Here is a 15,081-nt window from a genome sequence, read left to right as displayed (position 1 = left end):
ACTTGGAATAAGAAAAAAGTAAGCGGAATGTATAACAAAGTGTCGTGCGAAAGGAAATGATCAGAAAATTGATTGTCAAAAAAAATTAAATCGTGAATTATCGGGAACGAAAAAATGTCAAACTAACATATACGGAATGTAATTAAATAAAAGATGGCCGAAAAATGCACAGAAATATGACAGAAATAAAATTGCAAGATAAATTGATTGCCGAAAACTGTACCGAACGCATCACGTAACAATATGAAAGTTGATTACGACGACGCGTGCCAGCGGATTAGCGATACTAGGAATAGACGTTGAAATTAAACGTAGGGGTAGTTTAAGAATAATAGTAATAAAAGGAATTTAACTACAAATTGGATTCAAAGGTTTCAGATTAGATAAGAATTCGGATTAGATAAGAGTTTGGATTAAATAAGAATCCAACCAGCAATGTAAAACTAGATCGAAGAAATACTATATAAGTGACAAAACAGTAGACGGAAAAAAAACTAAGTAGAGAAAGATATACAAGGGTGAGGAAATCAAGTTTCGAATCGGCGGTTTATGCATAGAAAAGGAAAAGGAAAATGTTAGTAGAACAACTTGATCGATTGATATTGCGACAATTGTACTCTTTTCTATCTGTTAACACTTTTTGGGATATACCTCTTATGCTGCGGAAGATGAGTGGGATTAATATTTGAATGTACTTCATAAACCTTTACTTGTTGCTGCTTTCCGTATTAATTCCAGTGGCCAGTTTTTTTGAGGATATTCGGTCTCAGCTAGAGAATGACTATGAAAAATCTCGCAATGGAGGTTAATTTTTTACTAAATTGCCTTTACCATGTTATAATTTTTTATGAAGGTTACTGATGACGGTGAGGTGGATGTTATTAGGCCTTTACCTTGGCATTCAAATTATTCTCGCATGCAGCTAAGGAAAAACCAGACCCTTGCAAAGTTCCACGAACTCTTAAATCAAGCGAATGAAATTGGGAACATAACGAGACAAGAGGCTGTTAGCATGGTGATAATAATGATTAAATAAAGTGTAGATTTTTAACTATATATTTTGAAAATTACGAGTGTCTCTGTGTTTCCTTCTTATTTTCTTTTATTTAATCTCGTCTTCTTTGTCTTGTCTTTCCGAGTCGGGTGTTGAGGGAGAGGCCGCTAGGCTAGTCAAGAGGAGAAGCAAATGAAAGAAGAGGAAGACAAAGCTGGTTTGAAGTTGCATAGAAGATGAAGAAGGTAAAGGAGAAAGAGAAGAAGCTCTTGCGTAAGGAGCGAAGCCGTTTGCGAACACTCTTAGCGCCTCTTGTAGTAAAACACCTACTTAATCTAACATAAGATGATGTCGAGAGTTTGTGTATGTCTCTTGACATGGATCGGTTTGAAGAGTCTGTGTGATGAGGTTGAGCGCAAAGAAGGGACAGGAAGGGCTGAACTTCTCAAGCATGCTTTCGGAGGCAATATTGACTCCAATGGGAACATGACAGAATAAAATAGCCACACGAGTAAGACTGACGCTGCTGATGCTAATGGAAGTGGCCCTAGTTTGTAGACCAAGCCAGAAAATCCATTTTCCAGTGATGAGAAGAAAGATAAATTTTGGAAAGAAATCAAGATGTTGAGAAAAGGCATGTTGGAGTATACTGAACCTGTGGCGAGGAATTGTTTGGGTTTGCTTGGTTTTAGTTAATATAATTGTTGACTTGTTGACTTTGGTAGGAAGAACTGAGCTGACGAAAAGTTTTTATTTATTTATTATTATTATTTTTTTTTGTGCCGCAGGTAGAAACGATTGTATTAGACAGGTGAAAGATACTCGAGAATAGACTGCGAAGAAAAGATTTGCTCCGCAAGATCTCAATGTCTTGGAAAAAATAAAGAAAATGAAGATAATTTTCAATTCGCTCAAAAATTTGACGTAATGCAAATTTTCGCCGCATGGAGAAACGACGGTTTTACGAGTAAAATATATTCACAAAGAGTCGACGGAGAAAAATTTCGTGCAGAAAGGTGTCAAGTAATGCCGAAGAAGAATTAAAGAAGCTAACAGAAGTTTCGTTGAGAAAGAGCGGTGCAATACCTTAGAAAAAAAAATAATGAAACTGTTGAAAATTTTCGCTCAGCAAGGTTCCGTAGAAAGATCGGCACAATGCCTTGAAAAAATAATGAAGCTGACTAAAATTATCGCTAAGAAAATTTATCGTAGAAAGATCGGTACAATGCTTTAGAAAAAATAATGAAATTGACGTAAATTTTTGCTCGGAAAATTTCTCGGGGAAAGATCGGCACAATGTTTAAAAAATAATGAAGTCGGAAGATAGTTAACCGAAAGCGCTAGCGAAGCGAATGCAGATTTCGAAAAAGAAAACGAAGATTTAATAGAGCGACCGTAAGACAATTGACAGAGACGTTAACAGATACGGGAGATCAACTAGAACGTGAAAAGATGAATTACAAAGATTTGTACGAGTTGCATAAACGGAAAATTGGTAAGGAACCATTGGATTTTCCCAAACCAATTATTATGTGATTGTGTGAATGTAATACCATAAAGCCAAAAATTCTTTTGATGAAAATAAAAATAAAGTATGTGTTGGTAATTGAATATCGTTGTGATGTCAGATAACATACCTGCGGAAAATTGACAATATTGTTGATTTATGTAGTTGAAATGAAATAGAACGATACGCCCCCATGTAAAACAAAACGCCCCCAATGTTGACTTAACTTGGCAAAAGTAGACTAAGCGAGCGTAAAAACGTTCAAACTTAGACTGACGAAAAGAAGCGCGGTGACTTAGTCGGATATTGTCGTAGTGATAGTAACGGATTAAGCGAGCGAAAAAGCATTCAAACTTAGACTGACGAAGCTAAACGTGGTAACTTCGTCAGATTTTGTCGTAGCGATAGTAACGGCGGATGAAGTGAGAGTAAAAAACGTTCAAACTTAGACTGACGAAGTTAAACGTGGTAACTCCGTCAGATTTTGTCGTAGCGATAGTAACGAACTAAGCGAGCGTAAAAGCGTTCAAACTTAGACTGACGAAATTAAACGTGGTAACTTCGTCAGATTTTGTCGTAGCGATAGTAATGGCTAAGCGAGCGTAAAAATCATTCAAACTTAGACTGACAAAACTAAATTTGGTAACTTCGTCAGATTTTTTCGTAATGATAGTAATGAACTAAGCGAGCGTAAAAGCGTTCAAACTTAGACTGACAAAGCTAAATGTGGTAACTTCGTCAGATTTTTTCGTAATGATAGTAATGAAGTAAGCGAGCGTAAAAGCGTTCAAACTTAGGCTGATGAAAAGATGACTGCAAAAGTAATGTGTCTTGACCCTTCGCTTCAAACGACAGCGGAGAGACAAGCCAATGAATCTGCATGACGTATGTCATTTCGGGGTCTTTGAGTGATAGAGATGTTATCAAATTGCCGAGCAAGACTATGTATCAAACTAAGATAAGCCGCCATACACTCATCTCTTGCTTCAAAAGACCCACCAAACTGATTGGCAACAAGGCGAGAATCCGTGTATAACTGGAGCTTTCGCGCCCCCAGTGTCAAAGTTGTTCTCAATGCACAAATGGCAGCCTCATAGTCGGCTTCGTTATTTGAAGCGGCGAAGCCAAGTCGCACAGATTTCCTAATCTTTTCTCCGTTGGGTTTAACAAAAAAGCAACCAATTCCAGACCCAGATTTATTATGGGAGCCATCTGAGTAACAATCCATAGGTCAATGGGATTAGGAATTGCATTTTCATGTTGGTCTTCGTCGCCCCCAGTTAGTGGCGACAGAATGTCTTCCATAGATTCTTCCTGGCTCAAAAAATCGTCAATAGGAGAATCATCAATTGGAAAATCAGCTATCAAAGAAGCCAGAGCATGTCCTTTTTCAGTAGTACGACTTTCAAAGACAATGCTATATGCATTAAGATAATTTTCTCATTCAGATAATCTACTTGATTTTGATAAAAAAAGACGGGTCTACTATCATCAATGAAAAGAACATCACTAACAGCTTCAGTTGTAGCTGCCAGGTATATGCCACTAGGTTGACCCGTTGAAGGACTTTGTCAATATAGGAGGACTGACCAAGTATTTCTTCAGTTGTTGCAATGTCATCTCACAATCAATGTTCCAAGTTGTCGCCCTCTTTAAAGTCTGGAAGAAGGGATGACAACGATCGGAATATTTAGAAATAAATCTATGAAGAGCGGCAAGCCGATTAATAAGTCGTTGAATTTCCTTCTTATTTTTTGGTGATGGCATATCAATAACGGCACGTATTTGATCAGGATTAGCCTCAATACCTCTACGAGTCATGAGGTATCCCAGAAATTTCCCAGAAGAGAGGCCAAAAGAACATTTGGCGGGATTCAGTCTCATGCGATACTTGTTAAGCCTATCAAAAACAAGTTGAAGATCGGAAAGATGATCACCAGTAAGCTTCAATTTAATGACTATATCATCGATATAAGCCTCCATTATTATCCCCAGCAGATCGAAAAAAATTGTATTGACAAGCTTTTGGTAGGTTGCACCGGCATTTTTCAGACCAAAAGACATAACAGTACAGCAGAAAATGCCTTGGTCGGTAATGAAGGCGGTGAACTCTTGGTCATCCACATTCAAAGAGATCTGGTAGTACCCTGAAGAACCATCCATAAAAGATAGGCGTTGGAAGCCCGAAGTGGCATCCACTAGTTCGGAAATTCATGGCAACGGATACGGATGAAACGGACAAGCTTCGTTAAGGTTCGTTAAGGTTCAGATGAACTTTACGATGAGTGGGAAGTTACATCAAAGGGACTTCGTGTTAAGTGGGGTGAAATCCATTTTATCTAGAAGATTTAAACAGACAAACGCCCCTGGTCGAGCCTATGTGGAAGATGACACCTGCCATTACCTCTTACAATAGTTAGAGATTTTAGGCGATACACACGTTCGGGTCCGACTGGAGATTGTCTTTTTCTTTGTGTATAACCAGCCTATCTAGGTCGGTAGTTTGTCTGGGATTGTGGTCTTCTCTCTAGTTGATTCTGTGACACCTTCCTTCCTTATTGGATCAGACCTGTCTAGGACGACGATTTTCCTCAGATCAACGAGGTCGGCCTTCCCTGTCAGGTCAGTCTCATTTGGGATATTGGTATTTCTTATATTTTCTTCTGTGACGCCTTTTTTCCCTGCCTGGTCGGACCTATCTGGGATGGCAGTTTTTCTCAAATCTGCGAGGTCGGCCTTCCCTGTCAGGTTGGTCCAGTCTAGGATGAATGTTTTCCTTATACTTTCTTCCGTGACGCCTTCTTTCCCTGTCTGGTCGAACCTGTCTAGGATGGTGATTTTCCTCAAATCTGCGAGGTCGGCCTTCCCTGTCAGGTCGGTCCAGTCTGGGATGAAGTTTTTCCTTATATTTTCTTCCGTGACGCCTTTTTTCCCTATCTGGACGGACCTGTCTAAGATGGCGATTTTTCACAAATCTGCGAGGTCGGCCTTCCCCGTCGTTGGTCCATCACGGGATGAAGTTTTTCCTTATACTTTCTTGATGGCGCCTTTTTTTTGAGGCGTTTGTATCGCCGTTCCGGTAGCGGCGCGGCGGTCTGCTTCTGCAGTTGGATGTTGAGAATTGATCCTACCACTAGGAGCAACTCGATTGTTCAACGGTTCTTGCATTTCCCGACTTGAATTTTGAGGGTTGCGATTCCTATTGGCAGGAGGAATATGTTGTCTGTTCGGTCTGCTTCTTGTGCTTACCATCTTGATTGTTTCACGTGATAATGGATTAAAAAAACCCACAGACGGCGCCAATTATGTTTCGGCAGTAAACTGCTTCAACACAACGAGAGCAATGGTAAAGAACGCACTAAGAAACAAAGGAATTTGATGTTGAGGGAGATGAAACTGAACCAAATAATGGCTGCCTACGTACCCAAGATCTATTCTCTAGGGATCAAGTTTCAACGTAGTTTCTTTATGAAAAATAGTTTGGTATTTATATAAGTAGAGTAGAGAGTCCTTGTAGCTAAAGTAATTGTGATAGACTATAACTCTCAACTGATAGTTATCTCTTTGATAAGAAATGAATCTGGACATAAATCAATGTACATTAGTGGCAAGTCATGTGGCTAAGGTTCAGCCTTAGACACATGAGTTAATGGGCCTGTACATTGATCCATGGTGTCACAAATTGTGGTTTAGTCCTGTCGATTAAATGAATAAAATAGAGACCCCTACTAATGGACGTTTGCCACGTAGGTAGAGGTCGAAACAAAAACCATTAAAATTCTCACCTTGATTCAAATTAATAAAAGAACGAGATGAATCCTCCCTAAATCTGTCAATTTGATGTTGCCAAATTACAGTTAAAATTGATTTTTTTTTCATATATACCTGTACATTGATCCATGGTGTCACAAATTGTGGTTTAGTCCTGTCGATTAAATGAATAAAATAGAGACCCCTACTAATGGACGTTTGCCACGTAGGTAGAGGTCGAAACAAAAACCATTAAAATTCTCACCTTGATTCAAATTAATAAAAGAACGAGATGAATCCTCCCTAAATCTGTCAATTTGATGTTGCCAAATTACAGTTAAAATTGATTTTTTTTTCATATATATATATATATATGAAAAAAAAATGAGAGAGAGAGAGAGAGGCACAATTAGGGTTGTCAAAAACTGATTTGTTGCTAAAAATTTGCCAATGGAAATTTTTTTTATCAAACACCGCCAAACCTGGAAAATCACATTTGCCAACATTTCCAACATTTTAAACAAACAGGGGCAAAAGATAATTTTCCTGCTAATTATTTGTTTGGCAAATTTTTAAGTGGGAAAATGTTTTCCTGCCCTAAAAATGCTAAAGAAAGAGAAGGAAAAAGTCTTATTGGGCAAATTTTAACAAGCAAGCCCTAAGACTTTTTCCTTCTCTTTCTTTAGCATTTTTATCTTTTAAACCTAAAAAACCGAAAAAACAAAACACAACAGCCATTACAGGACAAGCTTCAAACTTGTGTGAAATTTTTGGAAGTTAATCTTAGACTTCTTTGTTGCTACATTCTTTGTCCAACTATCTTTATTTGAAAAATGGTTAGTTCTCAAGCTTTAAAACTTTTGTTTTTTGTATTTTGTTCCTCAACACTTTTTTTTTTATAATTTCTTAAAACTAGGGTTAGGGTTTACTTCTTGATTTACCGATTCTGGTTTTGCCATTTTCATAACTTGTAAACAGAGAAAAACGAGAGATTCATGTAACCACCATTGTTGATCAATAAAAACATTTATTTTTCCTTCATCTCAAATCGTCCAAACTTTGAGCAAATATTCTTGATCATTACATTAAAGTAGCATTACCTCTGAAAAGATCATCAAGGAATGAACATGCTTGCACCAGGGATGCTAGCCACTTCCAATTCATCATAATAGCCCTTTGGCTCCTTGCTAATGTTCCAAAGGTACTAATGTTTTATATGCTGCTAGGCACAGATTTCTGCTCCAGTCTCTAAATCTAAGTCAACATGTTTTGACACAATAACCTTATGAGAGAAACTTCACAAGAAAGTAAAAATCAAATAAAGGGAATCATCATCTCTTTTGAGCCGCTTACACCAAGATACTAGAGAAGCAACAATTTTCTTGGATAATATAGCTTTCGAAACGGCAGTGATAGTACGAGAAGCCAACCTTCTTTGACTTGAACCTCCAAGCTTTCCTCTTACAGATCGAAGATGGTAAACTTGAATCCATATTGGGACAGGACTAGAATGCTTAACTAATCGATTTGGCATATGAGACAAACTCCTCCAATATAAAGAGAAACATAAACGTGATTTTTTTGGAAGATAACAAAAGCGTCTAATGAACTTAGTCGAGCTGGTCCGTCCAATATGTGAGATTTCATGTTGATTCTTACTTTAATACCACAACCATAATATATTTTATATGCATGATCTGAAGTTCTTGGAACAAACTTGAGTCGAGAATAAGGGTGTGTTTGTTAAAATTTTACTAATGGAAAGGAAATGAAATAAAGAAAGTGGTCCACTGTGGAAAAGAATGGAATGGAATGGAATGGAAAGAGTTTTAAATATGTGTCTGTTTGGTAAACTGTGGAAAGGAAAGTAAAACTGAGGAAAAGAATAATCCTGTTTGTTATGCAAAAGCTGTGGAAAGGAAAAGAAAGCTGGAAACATGAATACTTCATCAATATTACTTATCATTTTTCTCCAAACTACTTATCATTTTTCTCCAAAACTCATTGCTCTCGGAAAAATAAAATAAAAAACAAATGGCATGACCTTTTTCATTTTGCAGATATATATATGAAACTTGTAAATTAAAATGAATTTAGCATATAGAACCAAAAAAAAAGACAAAAACTACTCTGTTTTAGGAGTATGAACACTTGTATGACACCTGCAAACTCATATATAATATTGTCTAACAATAATAATAGAAAACTCCCTCAAACACATAAACTATTGTTGCATTCACTAAAACAATAATAAAATACTACAATAATCTTGAAAACATCCAAAATAGTTAATGGATCTGAAATACTACAAAAGACTTTAACACTCCATCATAAAAAGAAAAAGAACACATTAAAGCATATCCAAAGTGTATCTAAAACAACCCCAAAAGACTTAAGAACCCATCCACTCAATTATCACCAAGCTTCTTCAATAACCAACTAGCACGCTTGTTGGTATTCATCTTGAGAAAAAACATTTTTAGGTTTTCAGCACCATCTTGTGAAAACAACTCCATAGCTGCAATCTTTTGTTCCTCATCCAACACATCAAGTTCATCAATGGCTAAACAAATTTGGTCCCAAGTGAGGGCTAGAGCATTGTTCTTACTAGCCTCAACTGCAATCCCTCACGCTCAATTTCACTCCTCACACGCAAAGAATCTGCCACATTCTGCATAACAAGCCTTATGCCTTCTATAACATCATTGCTTTCACCTTCCATGCTCTTGCGCTTCTTCTGAGGCAATTTGTTTGGACGGGCAGACTGACTTGATGGTTGGGAAGTAGCAGTGTGGGAGCCTCCACCCTCGTTATTAGTTGGTGGGAAGTTATCCACATGGATACGCATGCCTTCCCTAAGCAAAGTATCTGAATACTGAACCTGTGATGACATGTCCATCTCACTTGCCACTGTAGCGTCCTCATCCACCGTAAGACCAGTTTTTTGTATGTTACCACAAGCAATATTGTCTCCAAGCACTTCAACCCACTCCAACAACCTAGGTATTTGCTTACCTTTATAGGTCTTCCTTTTCGGGTTTGCCTGCGACATAAAAAATATTTGTTGGATTTCAAGAAAAAAATATTGAACCAATCTGCACTAAAACTGTCATAACTTTATTTGTATAACTCGGATTAATACAAGGTAAATTGGGTATGAAACTATACTAAATTGTCTACAACTAACTTTCAGGCCATGAAAGGAGGTTCCCAACAGAAAATGCACAGAACGCCACCAAACACAGAACTTCGTCAAAAAAATCCTGGTTGACCTATCTTCACTAAAACTGTCATAACTTTATTTGTATAACTCGGATTAGTACAAGGTAAATTGGGTATGAAACTATACTAAATTGTCTACAACTAACTTTCAGGCCATGAAAGGAGGTTCCCAACAGAAAATGCACAGAACGCCACCAAACACAGAACTTCGTCAAAACAATCCTGGTTGACCTATCTGCACTAAAACTGTCATAACTTTATTTGTATAACTCGGATTAGTACAAGGTAAATTGGGTATGAAACTAAACTACATTGTCTACAGCTAACTTTCAGGCCATGAAATGAGGTTCCCAACAGAAAATGCACAGAACGCCACCAAACACAGAATTTCGTCAAAAAAATCCAGGCTGACCATTATGTACTAAAACAGTCGTAACTTACTGTGCAAATATCGAAACAAGATGAATCCAATTGTATTAGAAAGCAGACTCACAGATCTAAAAATCTTATTCAAGCCCCGAGACCAAATTCTCAAGCACAATTTTTCAAGAATCTTCTTAACCAACACCAGAAATTAAACCAACAAAAACTGCTTACACAATATATTATTTGTCACAAAATTAAAGGAACATAAAATCTTAGCTTGGGCACTAATAACTATGTTATCAAAGAATCAAATAATTAAAGTACTCACTATACTACAATAACTAACAAAACTTGTTCGCATAAACATTCTTACCTTAATTGCATCTTTCCATACTGAAGCATCACTTTCTATCATCATTGTATCCGGATTCCAACCAAAACCACTATGAGAAAAAGATCTCAAATCTTTGAATGATTTAACCGCAGCCCTCTTTGTCTTGATTCGGTTTTCAACGTGTTCAATATCGATAGCAAAACCCAACTGATCTCTCATTGCCTCAGTGACAGCGAAGAATGTGATTTCTTTCTTCCATCCACCGGTTCCCCTTAAACCCTTCTTCAAGATGTTCCAAGAAAACTTCTAACATGACATCATCCATAGATTGAGTCCAAACTAGTCTCCCTTCTCGATCGCGTCTTTGGTGCATGTGGTGTTTGAGGTGTTGCTTGTGTTGTCATCCCTATTAAAATTATTATATGATCAAACAAGTTCCAAACCGAACACTATATATATAAGTGGCGACTATGTGTATGTGTAGTTCCAAACAAGTTCTAAACCGAACACTATATACACATTCACGTAATCTATATACATAGTCGTTTACCTGTGATTGCATTTACATGTGACTACCTTATCAGCTTAACTTTACATGTGATTACCTTGTCATAATTCTACACGTAATCTCACACTACCAAAGTCATGTGTGCAGCAGCTTAACTATGTATGTGTATATATCTATATACATAGTGACGACTATGAGTATGATAATTTAAGAGCTACGTGTAGTTCCAAACTTCAACGGCACTATATAAATTTTATTCCGCCTTCGCCATTTCTTCGTAAAATAACACAACAACATTTTATGCGGGATAAACTAAAACATGAACAGGTAATTTTAGGCCACGATATGTTTATTCAAATTATTTGACATAAATAAATACTATGCCTATATAACATAATAAGAAAAAAATTGTATATTTAAAAAATATGTTTATCCCACAAAGAGAAAAACAAGAGAGGAAGAAAGTACCTGAGATAGAGTATGAAGTTTGAGTGGTGTAAGATGAGAAGAGAAGAAGAAGGGTGTGGTGGCTTGAGCTGTCGCCTCTTTTTTTTTTTTGAAGTGGTTCGCTATCTTTTTTTTTTTTTTTTTTTTTTTTTCTTTTCCTTTCCGCGATTTTTTTAGGGGTAGGGCACGGACACAAAACCATTTCCGTTTCCCTAGTTTTGTTTCCATACGGAATGACCTATTCCTTTCCATGGGACAAACAAACAGCCAAAAAACTATGGAAAAGGTGGACCACACCTATTTTCCTTTCCTTTCCATAGTCTTTCCTTCAGAACAAACGCACCCTAAGAATTTTTTGAGGAAACCACTCCATAAACTTATTCTGTTTGCAAATATTAATACCACCATCCTAAAAGAAACTCGTAAATAAATTCAAGATAGTGTTTCATTGTAATCACAAGCAAACACATTTTTCCCCATCTTTGAGCCTCAAACTCAGGAGCTTGTAAGTTGCAATCACCATAAGTAGCAAACACATCTGATGAATGATGATATTCGATGTACCTTTTAGGAAAAGCACAAAGACTATGCAAAACATGCTCTCTGGTACTGAAGGATTCAACACTCTGTAGTGTTTAACTGCACTTAGAAAACCAATTATGTATGTTTCCTCTCAAAAGGTTGTCATAATTCGTCACTTCAAAATCTTCAACTTTATAACACTTTGAACGAGTTGTGTATCTCTGTAGTTTTTATTTAATTTTGGTAGCATCTCCTCCAACACCTGATCTTGTGCTCGGTCAATCACCAAAATTCCACAAATTATTAGCACTTAACTCATCTTGTAGGGGTGTGTGGTATAAACTATGGTATAAAAAGTATGGTAAACGGAACCCGCTCGATATATATGGTACAAATTATTGGTACAAATTATTAGCACTTAACTCATCTTGTAGGTTGACAGCCGAAAATCTAACTACAACCTTATAGCCGAAACTCACCATTGGATCACCCAATCTAAATTAGAAATCAAAGGCCCAAATATTGCCTTAACTAAATAGAACAGGGGTATTTTGGTAAATTATTTTCTTTCTCTCCCAATTTTCATTTCTATTTTACGATCAAAACCCTTACCTTCTCGTTCTCTCTCCAAAAACTGAAAATTTCCATTTTAACTATCAAAAATCAAAATCAAACTGAGCCCAAAACAAACTCTTACCTTCTCGTGCGCTCTCACTCTTTCCTCCACTACTGAAATCAAACCCAAAAATCAAACCCAAAATCAAACCGAAATTTGAAATTCTAAAAATCAACTTTAACAGAGCTTTGTGAATAATTGATTTTACATTTGAATATTTTGATTAAATAATTTAATCAAACTGAAATACGTGTATAATGGAGTCAATGGCAGAAAATATAGCTATCAGTATGGAAGAAGACGTAGTTGTTGGGTCTTCTTCTAATAAATCCTCGGACAGAGAAATACATAAACTAGTTGCTCCGTTTGTAGGTATGGTTTTTAGTAGTGTTGACGACGCAAAGACTTATTACAAACAGTATGGTCAACAAGAGGGATTTGAGACTCGTGTTCGGTCGACAGATCGGAAAAAAAGCGGTGTGGATTTGGCTACGGGCTGTTTAATCTTTTGCTCTCGTGAAGGGCTCCATAACAAGAGAGAAATTGGAAAAGTGGGTGTTTCTAGAAATACTAGCACTATCAGGTGTAGTTGCCCCGCTAGAATGCGTGTTACGAAAAGAAAACACGAAGATATATACTATGTAAGTTGTGCTGAAAATGACCATAGCCACAATTTTGTTAGTCTAGTAAAGAGAAATTGCATGAGATTAAACAAAAATATGCCTGAAGCGGCGAAGAGGTTGACTGAAATTTTTGGTGAAAATGGTTTACCAGTCAGCAAAGTTGCAACTGTTTTTAATGGGGAAGAACTTGGGTTTACAGAGAGAGATTGCTGGAACCATCATTACGGTTCAACCAGAAAAATGCCTAAAGAAGGTGATGCAACTGCCGTGCTTAACTATTTTATGCAGAAGAGTGCCGAGAATCCTCAGTTCTACTACACCATTAATCTAGATCAAAATGGGACTGCAGTAAATTTTTTATGGGTTGATGGGAGGTCTCAAGTGCAGTATGAATATTTCGGGGATGTTGTCTCTTTTGATACCACATATTGTACCAATGCATACTCTATGCTTTTTGCCCTTTTTACTGGAGTCAACCATCATATGCAGTCGATTCAGTTTTGTTGCGCATTGTTACTTTATGAGACAGAAGATACATTCATATGGCTGTATAAGGTATGGCTTGCAGCCATGGTTGGTTGTGCGCCAACGACAATCATCACTGACCAGGATAGAGCGATGACTATAGCTATTGCCAAAGTATTCCCTGATACTTTTTCAAGAGAAGTTGTCATTTACTAAAATTAAGACACTAGTAACTGACTTGAAGAACACTATTTCTTTCTCGTATAGGATTAGTGATTTTGAAAGAAGATGGTGTACAATAATAGAGAATAATGAGTTGTCTGAAAATCCTTGGTTGACAGAAATGTATAATATACGGGAGAAGGGGTGCCTTGTTATCTCAGTGACACATTTTTTGTTGGTATGCATACGACTGGGAGAAGTGAATCGATGAATTTTCATTATGACCAATTTGTAAATTCGACAATTAGGCTGATGGAGTTTGTACATGGTAATGAGAGGTCTTTGGCTTTGATTGCTAGGAATGAAAGAGATTCTGATTACCGCACCGAGCATAGTTCATGAATTGTGCCTAAAGATGATTTTCTCCTTATGCATGCTACAAAGGTCTATATAATTAATCCATTCAATAAATTTAAGGAGCAATTAGAGAAGGCAAAGACGGAGTACAAATTTGATGGGGACGAGATTAGCAACAATGAAAACTGGAAGCTACATGGTAAAATTGAGAGACCCGCAGAAGAAGTTCGTTTGGAAAGTGAGTTTCAATAGAAGAACCTTAAAGGGAGACTGTGAATGTAAGCATTTTCAGTTTATGGGGCTACTTTGTGGTCATATGTTAAAGCTTTTTTGGCGTTACGAGATCGAAGAGATTCCAATGTATTTTCTTTTGAAGCGGTAGATGCAAAAGGCAAACACGTATAGAGCGTAGTTTGATACTGGATTAGTGGTCGGCCATGAAAACCATGAACCTTTGAGAGTGGCTCATTGTATTAATGTTGCTTCTCAAGTGGCTTACGATGTAGGGAATACTATTTAGGCTTATTAATATTTGGGTGAACTAGTGTTACCCCCCTACTAGATGAACCAATTAGGATTTCCCCCCACTAGATGGGAAATTAGGGTCTCCCCCCTAAATACACACAAAATTTTTTCGGTAAACCCACTTTGACTTTTTTTTTTGTGTGTATTTAGGGGGGGAGACCCTAATTTCCCATCTAGTGGGGGGAATACTAGTGGGTCATCTAGTGTGGGGGTGTAATACTAGTTAACCCTTAATATTTTATAGAAAAGATGGGTGAAATGGCTGTTGGAGTTTCAAAATTGAATGAAACTTCCGAAGGAGTCGCAGATAATGAAGAGCCTCCAGTTGAAGAGCCTTCGATTGATACCTCACAGGTTAATTGATTTTAATGTTTAATTTGATATAGGTTTAATGTTTAATTTGATATTAATTAATATTTATTTCATTTTGACTTTCAAATATTTATTTCATATATTGATTTTGAATTTTAACATTTCTCAAACAAAAGGGAGAAAGAAGAACGCGGAGAGATTTAAATCCCCTAGGGAGATAGTCCTAAACAATCTAGGAAGAATGTGTATAAATTGTGGAAAGATTGCTAATCATGACTCGAGAAATTGTCCAGAGAAAAATAATGCGTAATCTGTTAAATGTAAGTATTTTTGGTTATTGATTGCGTTTTCATGGTCTATTATTAAGGATA

General features: G+C 36.9%; 2 protein-coding genes across 2 annotated transcripts; one reads left to right on the top strand and one right to left on the bottom strand.

The window, feature by feature from the left end:
• Positions 1-8,467: 8,467 nt before the first annotated feature.
• Positions 8,468-11,294, bottom strand: LOC147510843 (uncharacterized). Its single transcript, XM_086599348.1, has 3 exons — positions 11,150-11,294; positions 10,213-10,579; positions 8,468-9,294 (listed from the first exon to the last, which is right to left on the bottom strand). The coding sequence occupies exons 2-3, from the start codon at positions 10,390-10,392 to the stop codon at positions 8,842-8,844; spliced, it is 633 nt and encodes a 210-aa protein (XP_086455474.1). The 5' UTR covers positions 10,393-10,579; positions 11,150-11,294; the 3' UTR covers positions 8,468-8,841.
• A 1,229-nt stretch (positions 11,295-12,523) lies between these two features.
• Positions 12,524-13,570, top strand: LOC147510842 (protein FAR1-RELATED SEQUENCE 5-like). Its single transcript, XM_086598264.1, has one exon. It carries the CDS (start codon positions 12,524-12,526, stop codon positions 13,568-13,570), a length of 1,047 nt encoding a protein of 348 aa, XP_086454390.1.
• Positions 13,571-15,081: the final 1,511 nt, after the last annotated feature.

This window comes from Coptis chinensis, chromosome 3, assembly GCF_015680905.1.
Source record: "Coptis chinensis isolate HL-2020 chromosome 3, ASM1568090v1, whole genome shotgun sequence".
NCBI lineage: Eukaryota > Viridiplantae > Streptophyta > Magnoliopsida > Ranunculales > Ranunculaceae > Coptis > Coptis chinensis.
Note: the sequence above shows the minus strand (reverse complement) of the source record. Positions and strands in the feature narration are given on the sequence as shown.

What these genes read in the sequence shown, in the direction of transcription:
- LOC147510843 (XM_086599348.1), bottom strand. Translation starts at nt 10,392, where the DNA reads ATGAGAGATCAGTTGGGTTTTGCTATCGATATTGAACACGTTGAAAAC. An exon ending in TATGGAAAGATGCAATTAAG is followed by an intron (nt 9,295 to 10,212) that starts GTAAGAATGTTT and finishes TTTATGTCGCAG; the next exon opens with GCAAACCCGAAAAGGAAGAC.
- LOC147510842 (XM_086598264.1), top strand. Translation starts at nt 12,524, where the DNA reads ATGGAGTCAATGGCAGAAAATATAGCTATCAGTATGGAAGAAGACGTA.